Source organism: Mustela nivalis (genome assembly GCF_964662115.1).
Source record: "Mustela nivalis genome assembly, chromosome: 9".
Lineage (NCBI taxonomy): Eukaryota > Metazoa > Chordata > Mammalia > Carnivora > Mustelidae > Mustela > Mustela nivalis.
In genome coordinates, this window is record NC_139028.1 from 18,304,184 (window position 1) to 18,323,033 (window position 18,850).

General features: G+C 55.1%; 1 protein-coding gene across 2 annotated transcripts in view; it reads left to right on the forward strand.

Annotated features, from left to right (window-relative positions):
• ZBTB16 (zinc finger and BTB domain containing 16) overlaps positions 1-18,365 on the forward strand; it is a 183,116-nt gene extending 164,751 nt beyond the window's left edge. For both annotated transcript variants that reach the window (XM_082682722.1, XM_082682723.1), the window contains exons 5-7: positions 5,619-5,789; positions 10,671-10,838; positions 12,828-18,365. In XM_082682722.1, the coding sequence (XP_082538848.1) occupies positions 5,619-5,789; positions 10,671-10,838; positions 12,828-13,057 (569 nt within the window). In that variant the 3' untranslated portion in view covers positions 13,058-18,365. The remainder of the gene's footprint in view (positions 1-5,618; positions 5,790-10,670; positions 10,839-12,827) is intronic.
• Positions 18,366-18,850: the final 485 nt, after the last annotated feature.

The following is an 18,850-nucleotide window of genomic DNA, read 5'->3' on the forward strand; positions in this document are numbered from 1 at the left end:
ATATTTAGATCCCTCTGCTCTTTTGATTAAGAAACTGCTTATGCTGGAGATAATAAGAGCCTTGTTCCAAGAAGGTGTAGCACCTGAACATCTTTTCCAGCTGTGTATCCCTCTGATCCTGCTCCTTCCTTTCTATTAAAGAGCTAATTGGTATGGAAATGGCACAGGTGTAAACATGAGGGTTTTGTGTCTCATAATTTCAGACCTGGTCATCACCTCGGTGAAATAAATATCCTGGATCTGTGTCACCCCTCCTGCCTCAGGTTCCACCCTGGCCTTGGCTTTCTCCCATCCTTTGGCTATAATTAAACTTGTTTTAAATCGAGAGTCTGCTAGTTGGACATGCCCTGCAGCCAGAACGGGCCGTGCTGCCCTTAGGGCTGGAGGGGGGATGGGCTGTGGCTGTCTCCTGAGACAGAAGGGAGGCAAGTGGCAGCCCAGATATTTGCATGGGCCCTGTCCACATTACCTAGACCCAGGCTTTTCATTCAAGAGGTTATCTCATTCCATAACCTGGTACGTTACCTCCAGTGATAGACTGTGTCAGGCAGACACCTTTGGAGTACAGCTCAAGACGGAGCCCCCATTCATTCTTTGGAAGAGCAGAGGAGGTGCTGTTCCTTGACCTGATAAACTATTTTCTTTGGACCCAGGCTAATTTATGTGGCCAGTTTACATTATGATTTCCGGATTGGTACAAAACAGAACCTTTGCAGAATTTACGTACTCAGAAACACGTGTCCTTGCCTCCGAACAGTCCTGGGAAGTTGACGTTGGAAGGGGCAGGTGAGTTAGGAAGGGGAATGCCGTCTCCCTAGAGGAAGGAATCCTAGAGGAAGAAGGAATCCTAGAAGGAAGGAATGAAGCCCAGTGTCCCCGTGCCAAGGCGGGACCGCCGCTCGGGGGCCAGCACGGAGGTCGGCTGGATTCACGGCATCTTCTGGTGGTTTCGGTCTTTGCTGCTGACCCACAGAGCTCAGATGCAGAGTGGGAACTGGGGAGTCCTGTCCAGCCTTCCAGATAGACACGAGAGGCCCCAACCAGATCAGATGCCTGTGGGTCACTTGGTGTTACTGATTTCCAAAGAGAGTTCTGCCGGAAGTGCCCGGTAATGGCTACATTTGGTCTGAGGTTCTCTCTAGCTCTAGCTGTCTGGCTTTCTGTACTAGGACTGCCCCCCCCCACCTTCTGCCCCTTGTCTGCCCTTTGCCATCGTCCCACAGCTCCTTCCTTAGTCTCTGATGCCCCATGCAGTTACCGAGTGCCTACGCTCTGCCAGGCCCTGTGCTCTGGGTTGGGGAACATAAAGATGAAGGGAACAGTTCCTGCTTGCAATCTAGTAGGCAGAGCTGAATGTCAAAAATAAATGCATCAAAGGGTTTTCGTCGTGAGGGCTTTAGAGGAAGAAGATGTTCTTGGCATTGAGTCCTAAATGGTGTAACTCATCCAAGATGCCCCCTCTAGAGTCAGCTTTCTGGAAGCAGCCGCCCAGGATTGATAGAGCAACTTCAGCTCGTGTGTTGCGCAGGGCGGCCATGAGCCCCATCTGGGCTGTCCGTGGCTGTAGGGGGATGCCTGGCTGGAAGGGGGGATCAGAGGCGGGGATCCAGCCCTCTTTGCTCGCCAGAGCCGTGCACCCAGACGACTTATCTGTGTCTGCCCAGAGTAAGAGGATGATTTTCCCGTTCAGACAAAGGCGGCGTCTGGGCTGGCAGGGGCTCTGCTCTCACTTTATAGTTTGGAAAGCCTTTGCGCCTGGACCTCTCATTTGATGCTCTCAGTGACAACTGGGTAGCCAAGGACAAGCAAACTCTGGTCCAGAGAAGTTCACTGACTTGGTCAGAGACACGAGGCGAGGAAGCAGCAGAGCCAAACCCCCTGGGCTGCTTTCATCTCCCTGGTGTCATGCCAACCAGGTGATTTCCTGAAGGTTTTCTGCTACGGGTGGAGGCTCGTCCTACCTCCGCAGTGGTATCAGGCATGAGGTCTGTCTGTAGCAGCAGCAGGAGCCCCGGGCGTCCCTGGGGCTTGGGCGGTGCAAGGAGCCGCGTCGTCACGCCGCCCGGCCTCTTGCCCAGCCGCACATCTCATGGCAGCTAATGAATTGCTAATACAATTTTCTAGATAATTTTATTTCCATAGTCCCACATTTTAATGTGTTTCCAAAAGCTAGCATTTATTTGCTTAATCTCCCAGTGTAATAGAATCTGCCCTGACTCATCATACATGCGAACAATCAGCTAGGCAGGAACGGCAGCAAATGGTTTAATAACTCAAATCCAGTCTCTGGATTTTTAGCTTGCATGCACCAGTAGCTTTTCTTGGGTCTTCTCCACTTCTCTACTCCCCCACGCCCCCGCCACCTTCTCCTTTTTAAATATTTTTCTGTCTTCTCAGCTGTCCCTCTCCAAACAGAGGAGAGGGGAGAATGGATACAGGGCCTCAGAGACCCCTTCTTTTCATCTCTACACCTCGACCAGGGTATCGGTGGTCAAGGAGGGCCCCTGAGCCCGGTGAGGTGTACCAGGAAAGGGAGAGGGACCCTTTCAGGGACATGGTGGCATTTCCTTCCCAAGGGGGGATGATTCCATTTGAAACTGGCCGCCAGGGTGCAGAGCTGGCCACCTGGGGACTTTGGGTGCACCCCGCTTCCCGATGGAGCCCCCATGCCAGATGCCGTCATACTGTCTTCCCCGGACCTCATTTCTCTGCCCCCCACTCCTGTCCTCAGAATCCCTCCCCTGGCCAGTCCCTCCCCACTTATCTCCACCCTCTGGGGCTATCCTGGGCCCCTGCCTGCTTTGAAACTTATTTGTGGTGTTTCCTAAGCTTGGTCTCTCCATTTGTCCCTCCTCCTGGTCCTTGGCTTGTCAATAGTCTTCCTTTCTCAGTGCCACAGTTCTCATGGAGTCTCCCCGTCTTGTCCCCTGGCAGGTCTCCGTGTCTGTGTCCCCAGCTTGTCCAGGACCCCAGTTCTCTGTTTGGTCTCAGCCTCCCCCTTGTCACCTCTCAGGGCCTGTGCTTGGTAACTGTTCATGGAGGCTGCTGGATGCGTACAACGTGAATTTAGGCCACGTATGGGTGGCCTAGGGTGGCAGCTTTGAGAAGCTTCCCTGGGAAGACCCAGGGAGCTGAGGGTTGTGGTGTCCTCAGTCCGTCCTGTGCTGATGGGGCACCAGCTCACAGAACTCCTCTGGGCCTGGCGGTGTAGGCTTGGAGTGTCTTTACCAGGAATGTCATACTCTCTCAGACCCAGGTGCTTTCCACGCTGGAGATCTCAGGTGATGTCCAAGGGGGCACCTGGGGTGATGAAGGGCTCAGCTTGCCCACGAGGCCGGCTCTAGCTTACCAGTGGGAGGCAGCTATTCGACATCTGGCTTAGCTGGGGCCGGGGCTGGGGGCCCTTGGGATGTCACAGAGCTTGCTGCAGATGGCCTGCGCACCGAGGTGTCCTGGACACTGAGCGCTTGCCATCAGCCCTGTGGCTGCGCCTGTCGGGCAGGCCTCTCCCCTCAGCCAGGTTCAGCCAGACACACCAGTACCTGCCCCAAATTCTTGCTGGCCTGGGACGTGGGAAGGCTTTAGAGAGCTGTACCTTGTGTCTCTGTTTCCGGTGCTCCCCCCCACCCCGGTTTTCTAATTGTCGCTGGAGCTGCCCCAGACGCGCTGGGGCTGCCCCAGACGCGCTGGGGCTCCCAACCCAAGCGGCATGAGAACTGGCGCACTGGCCCTATGGTGTCCCTTCCAGAAGCCCGGATAGTCAGGCAGCCCAAGGCTGAGCTCCGTGGTGGAAATCAGACAGACTTCAGCAGTCTCACATCTCAGCTCTGCCTCTTCTGACTGTGTGACCTTAGGCAACTTGTTTTCCCATTCATGGCCAGGGCGATGAGAATGCCTGCCTTGTGGGGTTGGGGGCGTGGGTTAGTTGGGATGGCAGCATCGATAAAGCACCTGTACTGGTTCCTTTCCCTTGTGCTCATCGAGGCCTGGAGCAGAACAGTGCTTTTGCATTGTGTTCAGCCTCTCCTGAACCTGGATGCGACCCCTGGCTACACAGGTGACTGTGAGGGCTAGAGGAACGGGGTGGAGGGTCTGCCTTCCTGCTAGTTCATCCTAAACCCAGCTCTGAATGGGACTCGTGCAGGGAGAACAGGCCACCCCTTTGCTGTCTCCCTGGATGGACCAGACTGGTAATAAGGTCTTCATGCTGTCCTTCTCTTCACCCCACTTTCTGCCCAGATCTCCTTGATTCCGCATTGAGCGACCAGAGAGCTCTGCCCTTCCTCCCCTCAGGGCTGCACCAACAAATGCTAGGCCTGTCCACCTTTCCCACTCGTGTCCTCTGCACAGGGCCAGGTGGTGCGGGGCTGAGCACCAGATGCCAGCTTGGGGGGCAGCCGATAAGCTGCGCAGGGGAGCGGACCTGCTCGGGGAAGTAGGATCCAAAATGGTGGGCAGTGAGTCCCTGGTGAGGACTCAGATGGTGGGTGTGGATGCTTCCCCGGCTGTGCTGCTGCGCCCAGAGAGGCTGTGGCTCCAGAGCAGGATCAGATGGGGTTGGAAGCTTGTCTTTATAGGGTACCACGGGGCAGGGACCTGTGTTTGTGATCACTGCAGAGAATGACCAGACAGAATGAAGTGAAAATCTCATGCCAGTCTCTAGCTTAAAATCCTCTGACAGTTGCCCATGTGTCTTGAGATGCTGCCTAAATGTCTTCCCGTGGTTTTCAAGACCCCTTTATGGCCTGGCCCTGCCTGCTGCTTTGGCCTTCCCCTCCATGTCCCCCACGCCATCTGTGCTGTTCTTCTGTCTGATCCTCTGATAACGCGTTTCTTTCCAGGCCAGAGTGTTCATGGCCTCATGTGCTGGGGGACCTCTGTGCTGACAGCAGAGACTTGGTGTAGGTTTCCAGGGCTAGATCCCCAGTGTCCCAAAGGGAGTCCTTCTTACAGAAGGTACTAGAATAATCGTTGTTGAATGAAGAGACTCTTAAGATGTGTGCATCGGTGCAGGGAGAACTGGTTAAAGGAACAGGATCTGTAGCTAGCCTCTGGAGAGGATGCAGACCCAAGTGGCCTGGGTTGGATGGCAGCTTCTGAACCCTGCAGAACTTCGGGCAAGTTGCGTAGTCCCCGTGCCCTGTTTGCCTTACCTGAACGGTGAGGAGGTCAAGCCTGCCTTCTGGAGATAGGACTTCAGAATAGCTCTACTCCACCTCTGGCTGGCACGTGCTGTCTTTGTGATTGTGACCCCCCCACAGAGGCCACCCCGATTTCACACCTGCCATCCCAGGCTCCGAAAGTCCCTCTGACATGCGCCATCTTGGTACCCTGCCGTTGACACAGCCAAGCTGTGCCTCACCTTTGTCATTGTGACGGATTTGATTGCCTCTTTCTCCCACTAGACTTTAGGCGCTGTGAGGGAGACAGGGAAGTTGAGTTTGTCCACCATTGGAGCCACACACCGGGTGCTCCCTCGATGCTGCGTGGCCTGGCCCCGGGTTCGCCCCTGACCTTGGGGGAGTACAGGCATAGCCCTGACCCTGGCCCCTGGTGCTTGCTCGCGCCGGATGAGTCAGGAGCTGTCCTGAGGCTGTCCCTGCTCCTGTCCCCCACAGGCACGGACATGGCCGTCTTCTGTCTGCTGTGCGGGAAGCGTTTCCAGGCGCAGAGCGCGCTCCAGCAGCACATGGAGGTCCACGCCGGCGTGCGCAGCTACATCTGCAGCGAGTGCAACCGCACCTTCCCCAGCCACACCGCCCTCAAACGCCACCTGCGCTCACACACAGGTAAGCCCGCTGGGGCGGGGAGGGGGGTGGCAGGAGCCGAGTCGCCAGGAATCTGTGTCTGGATTCACCTCCCGGGACATACAGGGGAGGGGTCAGTCCAGGTCGGACCTAGCCCTCCTTTGCTCAAGGTGGGGGCGTGGAGGGGCTTCATTGCGCAGGTAAGTGTTAGCTCTTCTCCCCGTCCCGCCTAGGGGACCTGTGAGTCTCAGTCTCTCTGTGCTCAACAGAATGTTGAGTTCTTCAGCAATGCAGGCTCTTAGGGTCTCGCCCCACCCCCCATAACTTGGACTTCGTGGATATAGAAAGGGACCCAAGGCGCAACACGATGGACCCATATTCCCAAGAGATTCTGATGAGGGTGGACCCAAAACACGTTTTGAAAAAAGCCTACCCAACTTGGTCTCTAGCTGTCTGTGTCACAGCCCTCGCCTCTCCCTGGCCTTCACCGCATGGACACGCGTGCCTGACGGCAGCCCCGGAAATATTAGGAAGGGGTCCTGCTTGCCCTGAAGTAACAGAAGCAAGTTTTCTGTCCTTGTCCATTAACCGTGATTAGGGGAGACGATGAGGGCACATCGACCAGGAGCCAGTGATGGAGGAGGAAGGTACTTGTGAGCCAAGGGGGCTGGGCCCTGTGGCCGGTACTGGCTCGTCCCTGCGGCCGCCCCCCTAGGTTGACCCCAAGGGCCAGGAGGCAGATTGTTTTGGGTGACTTAAATTCATTCCTTTCCCTATGACAAAACTGAGTCTTCACTGACTGCACCTGGATAAAGGAGTGTCCCTTTCTGAGCCTGCGTGGGTCTCTGCCCTTCAGATGCATGAGTTTTCGATTCAGCCCTGCAGAGTGGGACTGCTGTGTCCTCGCCCTGAAAGCTAAGCCTAGCTTGTGTTCTCAGACTTCTCTGAGAACTGTCTGAGACTTCTCTGTGCTCTGTCCTGGGTCTGGCGTGAGACTGGGGCACGGGGTGGGGCCAGGGAGACAGAGGCCGACTCCCTATCGGGGTCTGTCACAGGGTTACATGACTCTTGGGAAGAGTATCAAATCTATGTGCCTCAAGGCACGAGTGGTAGGACTCTCTCTCTCTCTCTCCTCGTTCTTGGGTCTCATCACAGCTCTGGGATTAAGTATGCAGGCCAGACCTTTCCTAGGTGGCACGCCCTGCTAACGGGGCAGGGGTGCTTTACTTATTGTGGACCAAGCAGGTCCCCTCCCAGTAGCATGCAGCCTCCTCCAGGAGCCTGCCTGGCCTTGCACTTTCTGGTGCCACTCACTCGGGTTGGGGGGGGGGGAGCGTGCATCGCCTTAAGCATCACCTGACTTGCTGGAAACATTGGGGTTTGCTGGCATAAGACAAGGGGAGGTCTCAGCGGGTAGGGCCCGACAAGAAGGGCTAAGGGGGGTGTCATCTCTGTAGTGCCTCTGTGCACATTCCCTTCAGGTCTTCACATTCCCCCCACCTGGGTCCCCAAGTTCAGCCTTAACATGGTGGCTAGTCACCTTCCAGCTGCTTCTGAGCAGGCTGCTAGATCAAATCAGTTGGCTCCACGGGACTGGAAAGATCCCAACCTGCCGAGAGTCTACCCAGGATACGCCCTGCTCTGCCCGCGTTCTCTTCCAGGAGTGCAGGCCTCGAAACAGCCCCTGCTGCCGGGCCAGTCCTGGCCGGGATCTGTGGGGAGGGGCTCTCTGCAGACTGAGTTGGGGAGAAGGACTTGTATAATCCAGGAAACGCGGAGCACACTGCTGGCCCCGCGCGCCTGTGCTCGCCCCCATCGATTCTCACACCCGTGAGGCCCCGTGCACACCAGCCCTCTGCAGGCCGAGCCCACCCCCCACACAATGCCTCATTACTATTCCGTTGTTCTTGGCCCGGTTGCTGCCGGGGCTGGGTGTTTAGCATCGGCAGCTGTGTTTGGTAGGTTAGTCCAGCCGCGCTCTTGGCATTGATGGATCCCTGATTCACACGGCTCATCATATAATAAACTCTCAGCTGTGCTAAAGCAGGGCCTGGCGGGGAGGGGCCCGAAGAGCGGCCGAGATGGGGTCTGGCTGGTGCCAGGGAAACCACCAGGTGAGGCTAGGCCGCTGGGGTCACAGATGCACTGGGCAGGCCAGAGGGCCTCTAATTAGTCTCGTTTGTCCTGCACTTAATGTCAAGCTCATTAAAGAGGCTACAGAGTTAATCAACATACCACAAATTGGATTTTGAGTTCTGCAGCCAGTTTTGTGTACATTGTGGCAACACTGACACCATTAACTCTCAGGGTGAGGATTTTCGGCCAGGTGCTAGTCGGGCTTCAAAGTCTGTGTGTGTGCGGGCACGCGTGTGTGTGTGTTTTTTTTCCTTCTAAGTTCTTTTGACTCCTTTCCCTGGGCTGACTCTGGAGATTTCCTATTTAAACTCATTTAACTTGTGATCCACTTCATAATTAAATTCATAAAAATCGGATCAAACAAACCTCTCTGCCTTAACCCTTTGTTTTTTAAACTCTCAGGGCCCCCCTCTGGAGGGGAAGGCACAGACGGCGGCTCCCCGCTCCACCCGCCCCCCACCAGCCGGGTGGCTGCCGATGTACGTTTTAATTACCGGCGCTCGTTGGAAATCTCACATGGCCCTTGTTTTATTTATTTATTTATATCTTAATGAGGATACTGAATCCTTGATTAAAGTCGTTATCGTTGCCAGTTTGGCAGGGAGGGGGAGTCGGATGTGAGACAGGGGCTGTGTGTTCAGACGTCTGCAGAGAGACAGAGTGGCAGGTGAGCCACAGGCCCGCCCAGACTGACCCTCGCTGGGACACACACACCACTAACGAGGACCAGGGTCTGCACCGACCTCTACTCCCCTTGGGGTTGGGTGGGGCTGGCTGGGGGACCCGGCGGTCTACACGGCCCTAGGAGAGAGAGAGGGAGGGCAGTGCCGAAAACCCCAGGATTTGGTCTGTCCCCAGACCTATGCGTGCCTCCTGGATGGGTACGAACTGCGGGGCTGGCTCTGCTCCTCCGCTTCTCCTCTGAGCGTCTGACTCCTCGCCCAAGTGCTCCCACCCACCCTGCTCTGCCTTCGGAGCTTCTTGCAGAGAGAGAGGGAGAGCCCATGGTGAGCCGACCCCAGCTTCCGCTCCCCACAGAGCCTTAAAAACCCTTCAGAGCCATCAGAAGAGATGAGAATTTATGTGGGGACAGGGGCCTGCGTTTGAGACCGGGGGGTGGGGGGAGTTGGGTTGGCGGCCTGAGGAGGAGAGAGACAAGAGAGTAAAATATCATTTTAAAGAGGAAGTGAAGGCACAGGCATGCGAGTCTATAACGAGAAGGACAATTTATGCCCAGGCACGAGTGCAGTTTGACACGGGGATAATGAAAAAACGTAGGTCATTGTGGATGACTTAAACCTTCAGCAGCTGAAGAAAATGTATGAAATGCAGAGGACATTACACGGTTGGCAGACCCGCACATCTGCGGAGGGACAAGTGAAATACAGTGGGCCATTCTTTACCATAAACTGTGGTTGTTGGAGATGCAGCCCAGAGAAATTGTAATTACAGTGACAAGACGAATCAGCGATATTTAAATATTCATGAACAAAGTCTGGGGTGATCTATCTATCTTTATTGTCTCTGCCTTCACTCCTGTAATAAATAAGTCGCTGAAGGCCTCACCTTTCAGCCCCCAAAGCCTCCACTTTGGGTACAAAGCAAAAGACGGTGAATCCCCCCACCCCAGCCTCTCACCCTCCAGGGGCCTGGCTAGTGCCGTGCACAGAAGGGAGGCTGATGGGCCCAGCTTCCAGGCCCAGGGGCTGCTGCTCTCCCTGAGCTTCAAGCTCTTTCGACCCACCCTTTCCTGAGCGTCTGCCCTGGGTCAGCCCTGTGCTACGTACCCCGGGGAACCAGGATTAACAAGACTCCCTTCTTGCCCTTGAGCCACTTCCGTCCTAGAAGCACAGTGCCCATGTCAGGAGAAACAGGACAGCGTGTCACTTAGCCATCTGATCGGTTATCACGTGTCCAGGCCCCGAAACCAGATCTGAGTCCCGACTCCGCTGCTTACGAGCTGTTTGACCGTGGAGACCATCTGAGTACCTCAGGCTTCCCCACTGTGCAATGAGAATGCTGCATTTCTCATCGGGTTACTGCAGTGATTCCGTGATAAGATGTGTGTAAGGTTCCTAGATGGTAGTGAGCCCACGGACGGGGCCGTTTTGATTAGAAAGTACCATAAAAGGCATCCTACTACTAAAATGACATCATGCTAGGCATTTCTTCTCTTTTGGGACAGAAGAAAGTGACTCAGTATGCCCAGGTTGGTGGCACTAATGGGACGCTTCCAAACCATGCTGACGTGAGAGCTGGGCCCTGAAGGATGAGTAGGAGTTTGATGGATGAAATCAGGCAGAGGGCTTAGCTGCTGAAACTGTGGAGCAGGGAGAGAGCAGAAGGTGTTTGGGGGCGGTATCTTCTAGTTTCCCAAGTTGGAAGGGTGTTTTTAAGGGTAGGGGAGTCAGTCAGGCAGGAATGGCTTTTGCCCCTGACCTGCAGGAAAGGGAGAGAAGGTAGCACAGGGAGCTGGGGGGCAAGGTGCCAAAGTGTACAAGTCTGTTCTCCCCTTGCGGGGGCCGGCTGTTCATCCTGGAGCCAGTTGGGCTCTCGCTTCCTGAGACTGGCTCTGCACCCATGGGCGAGGCCTGGGCCGCAGTGACATATGCTTACGTGTGCACACACACACACTCCCTGGTTCACACCAGAGGCCAGAAGGGGCCACGGGTCCTGATGTTGTCTTTTGAGAATGGTGGTGAAGATAGGCATTCTCCACGCCCTGCTGTCTCCCGGAGGGGGGGCGCGGGGGAGGCAAGGCCCTGATTCAGCCCCTTGTCCCCACAGGCGACCACCCGTATGAGTGTGAGTTCTGTGGCAGCTGCTTCCGGGACGAGAGCACACTCAAGAGCCACAAACGCATCCACACGGGCGAGAAACCCTATGAGTGCAATGGCTGTGGCAAGAAGTTCAGCCTCAAGCACCAGCTGGAGACGCACTATAGGGTGCACACAGGTACGGGGGACCGGGGAGGGCCCCCGAGCTGGCGTCGGGACCTGGGTGTCCGGGGCAGGGGGGGAGCATGGTGCGAGGCTGAGCCTAGGAGTGGAATGCGTTCTGGGAAAGGTGAGCACGCTGGCCCTTGTGCCTCCGCCAGGGCCAAGGCTGCTGCAGACATTGCTAGTTGATCACCGCACACTGGCCTTCCAGGCAGCTGTGCCCATAGTTCACAGAGGACAACGATCTGAGAGTCCCTGATTGGGGTCAGGTTGGCCTGGTGACAGAAGGCAAAGGCTGGCATAGCTTCTTGTAACTGGGTCTAGGGGGCACCGAGTTAGGCGAGGATGAGGGCTGGGCTGGGAGTCAGGCTGAGCTTTCGGGGAGCAGAGGAACAGAGGTATACACAAACCCCTCTACGTGTATAATGTTTACCCCTTCAGAGGGCCTGCATGCTCTTTTTTCTGTAAAAGAATGTGATCTAGTGTGGGGTCTGGGGACAAAACAAGTGGAGGTGGCCTCAGGGTCCAGCATGGCCCAACTTGGGGCCACCTGCCCATGACAGGCCACCCTGCCCAAATCTTCCCGACTCCAAGGACAGTGACGTCCCCTCAGCTGCTTCCGGTCTGCCACGTGGGGAGTGGTCATAACGTGGCCACGGGCAAAGGCTACAGAATCCTTCCTTTCTGGAGAGCCAGTGTTAAACATCCTTCCCGGCAGCACGCTGCAGGTTGGCGGGGCAGAAAGGTAGATACTCAGAAGGACTTCCCAAGAGGATGCGAGGTAGTGGAAGGTAGTGGGATCCAGCAAACTAGGATGCCTCCTCCCGTCAGGGGAGCAGCTGTCCCAACCAGCAGACAGAGGATGGGGGAGACGTGACCTCGGACAGGTCCCACTGGCCGCTGGCTGAGGGGAGAGTGTGCACCCATGTGCACACTCTCAGGGGTGGGAGGGGGAGACAGAGGACACAACAGGGAGAGGATACTGTGTTGTCCGAGCTTTGCTCTCTCGCCTCCAGCCTGCACCACAAGGGGAGCCTCGGGTGCTTGGTGTTGACAGCTAGAGTCACTCCGAGCATTTTCCAGAGCCCTGGGGCTTCCTTAGCCCCCTGCCGGGGATGTGACCCGGCGATCGGATCATTAAATGCATTGGTGGTGACTATTGTAAATAGCGGGTCGATAGTTAGATCACTTTGGCTGTTCATTACTTCATTATTTGCTGGGGCCTCTGCACAGAGGAGTATCGATAGCGAGATGGCTGGCCAGTTAATTACTGTATCGAAACAAGGTTCCCTCACACCCTCTGCTCAGCTCCAGGGGACTCTAACTGGGAGGAGGCTGCGGAGCACCCAGGGTATGGCCAGGCACCTCCAGGCTGTCTGTCCCTCCCAAACCCCTTTCTAGCCCCACCAAGAAGGTAGGGTCCAGGGGCAGCTTCTCGGAGCCTTAGAGGAGTAGCCGTCCCAGAAGGAGCACGTTTGAAGAACGGGGTTCCCTCACTTTGACCCACCTACTCCCCACCAGCCGTAGCCCAGAAAAGGACTCTACCTCTTATTCCCCCTGGAAAGAACTGTGCTGAAGAGCCATCCCCGGGGGCTTTTTGGCACCTCACTGGCCCTTTCCTAGACCCCCACCTCCTTTCTTGGGAAGGGAAGATTCTGAGCCTTTGGGAGGGTCGAGAAGAGCAAGGCAGGGCTAAGGGTGTGCGAGCACCACTGCAGCCATGTGCTGCCCGGGGCTCGTGAGATGAGCGACCGGGAAGCGCCATGGAACCCGCAGCTCCAGGCACCCTAGCCATGCGTCAGGGGCCCGGTGGGTCAATGGACTAGTGGCTGCCGCACTGAGTGGTACGTCCATCCTCACGGAGGGCTCTCATGGAAAGCGCTGAACTAGAGGGACCGACGTCCCCAGCAAGCATGAGGGTCCCCCCTAGACACCCCCCTGCACCCCCAGGGAGGCCTTCATGGCTCCCCCCCACACACTGGCTCTCTCCCGCCCCCCCCCCCAGGTGAGAAGCCCTTCGAGTGCAAGCTATGCCACCAGCGCTCCCGGGACTACTCGGCCATGATCAAGCACCTGCGCACGCACAATGGCGCCTCGCCCTACCAGTGCACCATCTGCACCGAGTACTGCCCCAGCCTGTCCTCCATGCAGAAGCACATGAAGGGCCACAAGCCCGAGGAGATCCCACCTGACTGGAGGATAGAGAAGACTTACCTCTACCTGTGCTACGTGTGAGGCGGGCCCGCGGCGGCGAGCGGGCAGCCAGGGGAGCGGCGTTCTGGTGGGTGAAGTCTGTGAGCCTCTGGGCGACAAAAGAGAAATAGAACAAAAAGGAAGGAAAAAAAGAGGAAAAAAAGGAAAAAAAAAAAAAAAGAGACAAAGAAAAGGAAACCTGATAGCTGTCTGGCCTTGGACTCTCTCTGGGGCTCCAGGTGACCCAATGCCCGGCCACTGCCCCTCCCCGGGGGGGTTAGGGGGGCCCCCTCTGTCCCTCCTCTCTGCCTGGGCTCTGGTTGGCCTCGTGTTCTTGGGTGGGGGCGGAGGGGGTTGTTCAGTTCAGAGGGTGGTCTGTTTTTCTCGTCCCTCCATCCAGAACCCCCTTCGATGTCCAGAAGTGGAGGCAGGGGAGGGGGCAAGGGGGCCTCTGGTCGGAGCCCAACAATCCGCCTGTCCCCAGGGTTGGGGGCAGGGAGGGGGCCTGCAGGTGGTGGGCTGGGCCGGTCACATGGCAGCTCTGGTTTGCTGGGGCAGATGGGGGTGGAGGAGCTCTCCTTCCCTTCCTACCACTCAGTGTATCTGTTGCTTCCCCTGCACAGCACCCCCCACCCCGCCTCCATTCTGCCACATGCCAGTGTCCCCTCAAGGTCTCCAGCAGCTTCTTGGGTCTTGTCCCTCTCTAGCTCCTTGCTCCCTGCCTTCCTAGTGACTCCTGTCCTCCAAGCACAGGGCCCCCAGCCCCTCATGGACGGGGGGGGGGGGGGGGGCGGGCATCTTCCTCCTCGCCCAGTCTCCCTAGTGGGGAAGCTGGGTTTGACTCCCAGATTCCCCATCCTGCTGCCCTCAGCTTTCTGAGAACACCCTCGCCAAGCCCTGTCCTGAGCGAGGTTCCTGCTGAGCTGCTTTTGCTTCTAAAATGGGAAAACATTAACTAGGTATCTACTGTCCCACCAAACAAACCAACCCAAATCCCTGCAACCCCACTTTCAGTCCCTAGGAGAAGGGTCCATGTAAGGACTCGTCACCTAAGGGACGGATATGGATGCCCTTTTTGGAGAAGGGGACCCCCTGTCCAGGGGTCAGGGTAGCTGGCTGGGCGGGGGGAGGGCTGCTGAGTTGTACTGGGGACCCCAGCCCTGGTTCAGAGAGCGGCACAGAATTCCTGGCGCTCAGGGCCCCCCACCCCCAGTCCACAGGGAGGAGGAAGGAGAGGAGGAGGAGGAGTTGAAAGCGCTTTGGCCCTTGTGTTCTGTTTTGCTTCTTTTCTGTGTCCCCTGTTCCCCTGTTAGCACATTGTACTTGAATTACCTCAGTTTTTTGTGACCTCATGAGCTTTGTTAACCCCTGTATCTCTTTTTCGGTTGGGGGTTGGAGGAATAGGGAGGATGTTCTTTTCTGTTTCTTGTGTGAATTAAGAGTTGATTTCATAGACTTCGGCTGGCCTCCGCCCTCCCCATCCCCGCTGGAAGGAGCTGGACAGAAGGAGTCCAGTACTCAGGATCTGAGCACGAGAGCCGGGGCTCAGCAGAAGGTGGGCGGAGGGGAGGGTGTGATGGGTGCACCCGGGAGTCACTGTTGGTTCTGCCCAGGGCCCAAGTCCTCTGCGCCCAGCAAGGGTTCAGCCTAAAACATCCTGGAGGAAATCCCACCTTTCTTATAATTTGCTGGGGGATTAGAGTCTAGGGGCCCGTATTATTGTATTATTCAGCTCCTGGCGACCCTGTGGGCCCACCTCCCTGTGCTTGCTCATTGCCAAAATTGGTCTCTCTTCAGGGCTGGGTGGGGATGAGCCTGGCTGTGTTTTGTTGTATGAGGGTAGGGGTGTTGTTTTTCTAAAAGCTACCTCTTATGTTCCTCCATTCTTTTGTTCCCTTCATGCCTCCCATTCTGCTGCTCTGCTACCCCCCCTCCCCTTCTCCCCAGCCTCCCTGCCCTGAATTTTGGAAAGCACATTTGCAATATTTGTGTTCACTTTGGGATGGGCCCTCTGTTTCATCTCACGCTTTATTTGTAAGAGTTGTCTGTGTGTGTGTGTGTGTGTGTGTGTGTGTGTGTGTTCTTTCCTTTCTCTCTCCGAGAAAGTTGTGGCTGCCATTTTTATCTTGGGTTTTGAAAAGTGGTTTTGGGAAGCGGTTTTGGGGAGAAGGGTCATGAGGGCTCTAAGGGAGTCAGAGAGATGGGTGCTGCTGTGAACACCCCCACCCCGTCCTTTGGTCCCAGCCCTCCTGCCAGCCCCCGCAATCTCGCCCACCAAATCGGAAGGCCTTAAAAATTGTGTGTTGGGGGGTGGGCGGGATAGGAACTGGGGGGACTCTGTCACTAGACTGTTGATTGGGGATGATAAGGTAGGGGAGATGCTATTTTGCAATTGTAATAATGACTTAGAGCTTTGGAAAGGAAAAAAAAAAGTTGAAATATGTGACTAGAGCAGTTGTCATGTTGATAATGTGAAAAGAAGGAAATTTCCTGGGGGAGGGGCCGTCTGTAAGAAATCAGTATGCACTATGCTTCCTCCCCCAGTCTGGGAAGAAAGGGGACTGCTGGCCCTCAGGGGATCTGTAAATCCCAGAAAACAATATTTTAACAGCAAGCTATCATTCAACTTTGGTGGGGAAGGGGGGAAAAAAAAATCAAATAATTCCATAGACCTAGCTGACACCTCTCTCTGCCCCCCTACCCTTCCCACGCAGCCTGGGTCTCCTGCCCTATTCATAAAAGCTGAGAGGGTTGAGCTAATATTTAACAAATTGTAATATTTTTGTAATGTTTGTTAGTTCCTTGTCAGTTCTACAAGACCTTGCCCTTTCCTTTTGTAATGTGAATAGGAAAAAAAAAAAAAAGACAAAAAAAAAATCCACTACAACCACCACCACCACCACCACCACCACCACCAAAATATCCCTTTGTACGTGTGTGTGTGCGTGTGTTTTGTGTGTGGTTGTGTGTTCATCACACGGTATTGTTGTAATCTGGTGTTGCAGCATTGGATGGTACTAAGTGAGCCCGTGTCTGCCCCACCGTCCCTAGCCAGGAAGTAAGGAAAGAGGGTCAAGGCTGTGGTGTCTGAAGGATACGGGGAGGAAGATGCCTCGTGCTGGTTTCGCTCTCCCTTCCCCCTCCGAGGCGCCCCGACGTCCCACAGGAAGGCCAGCGTGTCTCTTTCCCAGGTTCCTACTCACAAAGACAAAATCCTTCAGACCTTGCCAAGGCCTTCTTAGCCGGGCCTCCTGGCCGAGGTAAAGGTCAGAAAGCATGTGGAATCTTGAGATGGGTCTGGATCAGGGGGGCCAGGGAGACCAGGGAGGGTGGAGGTGCTGTCTCCCCAGGTGAGAGCTGAGTGTTCTTACTTTCCTCTTCCTTCAGCCCTCTGGCCCCTTGGCCAGCCGCTGCCTTTAGCCGTGAACTGCTGACTACCGTACTGCTTGCTGCTGCCTTACCCAGCGTAGCGAAACTTCTCCAGCCTGGAGAGCCCAAGCTGGTTAGTGGTCCCTTTCCAGTGCTCAGCCCCTACAGGCGTGTCCCTTAACGCTTTCGGTGACATTGAGCCATCATGTGATCTTGTCCCTATTCACTCCTTCATTCATTCAAAGCATTAAAATCCTATGTGTATATAGGATAGACAAATATAGAGATATATATATATAGCAAGAGAGAGATATAAAATAGTAAATATCATTGCTGCTTTGGGCTGCTTTGGAGGAGGCCATGGATAGCGGGAAGGTCGATCTGGGGTGCAGGGGCGGGGGGGAAGACTGGGGGCCCCAGTGATCCAGTACAATCCAGGGATGCAATGCGGGCTTGTTTAATCTTCGTGCCTGAACAGTTTCTCTGTGTGTAGAAAACAAAACAAAACTGCTGCATTTTTTCACAAGTGTATGGTACCCTTCTGGATGCCATTGGTCCCACCGGCTGCAGGGGTGTTAAGGCCCCGGAGTGAGAGGGCCATTTGGCTTACCTCCTAGCAGGGGAGTGAGCCCGTGGTGGGGCGGCCTCCGGACTCTGTCCAGGAGAGGGCTGGGCGGGGGGAGGGGAGGTGTAGACAGTTCCCTGCAAAAAAACCCCCAAGGGTGAAAGATGGGGGCACCAGATGTCAGAAAAGCAGAAGAAGATCCGACTCTGTTCACTTTCCCGAGCCCTGTGTTCTATCCTTTTCTACCCCCAGCTGGCTTCCTCCTTCCTGAAGCTACCTGGCGGCACTTACCTGAATATTTCAGCAGGAGGGGAAAAAGCCAGACGACCCAGCTCAGGGGTGCTGATGGGTGGAGGAAAAGGCAGGGCCGGCCGGGAGAGGGGTGCAAGACAGACCAGGGAGGTTGGGTCAGGGGAGAAGGGTGGGGAGAGGGGGCGTGGGGTCCCCGCAGGCCCGCGAGCTGGCCGCCCTGCCTCCCGGGGTCCTCGGCGTCCCAGGACCTTTGCAGACAGGGTACCAGCCTCCTGGTGTGTGTCCTGGCATTCGTTCACAGTAGTGTGTTATGCATGATCTTTGTGAGGTGAAGAAGCCGTGGTGGTGCGCCATGATATCCGACCCGTATATATAAAGATAAATATATATATATATATATGTATGTAAATTATAGCACTGAGGGCTCTACTGCCCTGCTGGACCAAGCAAAACTAAGCCTTTTGGTTTGGGTGTTATGTTCTGTTATTTGTTTGTTTTTGTGGCTTGTCTTATGTGGTGACAGCACAAGTGCCAGTCCGATCGCTCTGTATTACGGAATAGTGTTTTTAATTAATGGATGTTCTAGTTCATGTCTACCTCAGCACCTCCTCTTAGCCTAATTTTAGGAGGCTGCCCAATTTCGTTTCTTCAATTTTACCGGTTACTTTTTTGTACAAATCTCTCTCCCCCTTCCGCCCCACCCCACCCCCCCTGCCCCGCCCCTCTCTGCCCAGCCCCCATCCTGCCCACCCCCGGTCTCGCTTGCCAGCCCTACTACCTGTTCTCTCGTCCCCTGATGCCGTTCCCCACCCCACGTTGTGCGGTCCTGGTCGCAGCTTTTCCGCATCTGCCTTCGTTTCGTGTAGATTGATGCGTTTCTTTGTAATTTCAGTGTTTCTGACAAGATTTAAAAAGGAAAAAAAAAAAAGAAAAAAAAATGAATTTACTGCTGCAGGTTTTTTTCTCTCTCCATGTGTCACTAAGTGAAGTTTGTGCCTTCTATAGCAAAGAGAATATTTTTTACATCCTACTAACAGTAGATTTTTTTGTAGTGAACATTTTTTGTATTTTTATTTATAAGTCTCATAAGAAAAATAGCAATGTTCAGTTGTATACCTTGAATCTGCAGTTAGAAGAGAATAAAGTTAATTCAGTTGTCTCTGGCTTGAAGTGTCCCCTTTTTTAAAAAAAAAACCAAAAAACAAAAAACAACTGCTTTGTCTTCTCTTCCTTTTCTTGGGTGGTTAACGCTAGAGGAACGGATTTCTGGCTGGGGAATGAGGGCAGAGGAAGCTCTGGGGTAGTTATGTGGCCCTTCCTGCCATATTTATGAAGCACGCACGTGCTCCACGACATCTTTTTCTGAAGTTTTTCAGTTTAAAAATAGCATTCTGTGCACTGTGATTTGGTCCTTGGAACAAGGTCTGAAGTCAGCAGTGGCCCGTTTACTCCTTCGGGTTCCCGCCACGGCTCCCAGCAGCTCTTGCTGGGAGCCCTGGGAACACAGCAGGAACGGGACAGACAAGCCCCTGCCCTCAGGGGGCCGAGGAACTCACTGGCGCTAGAACCTGGCTTGGGATCTCGCAGCTGGTGAGTGGGTCACGAGCTGCATCTGCGTCTTCTGACGGCAAATCGGGTTTGCTTTTCCC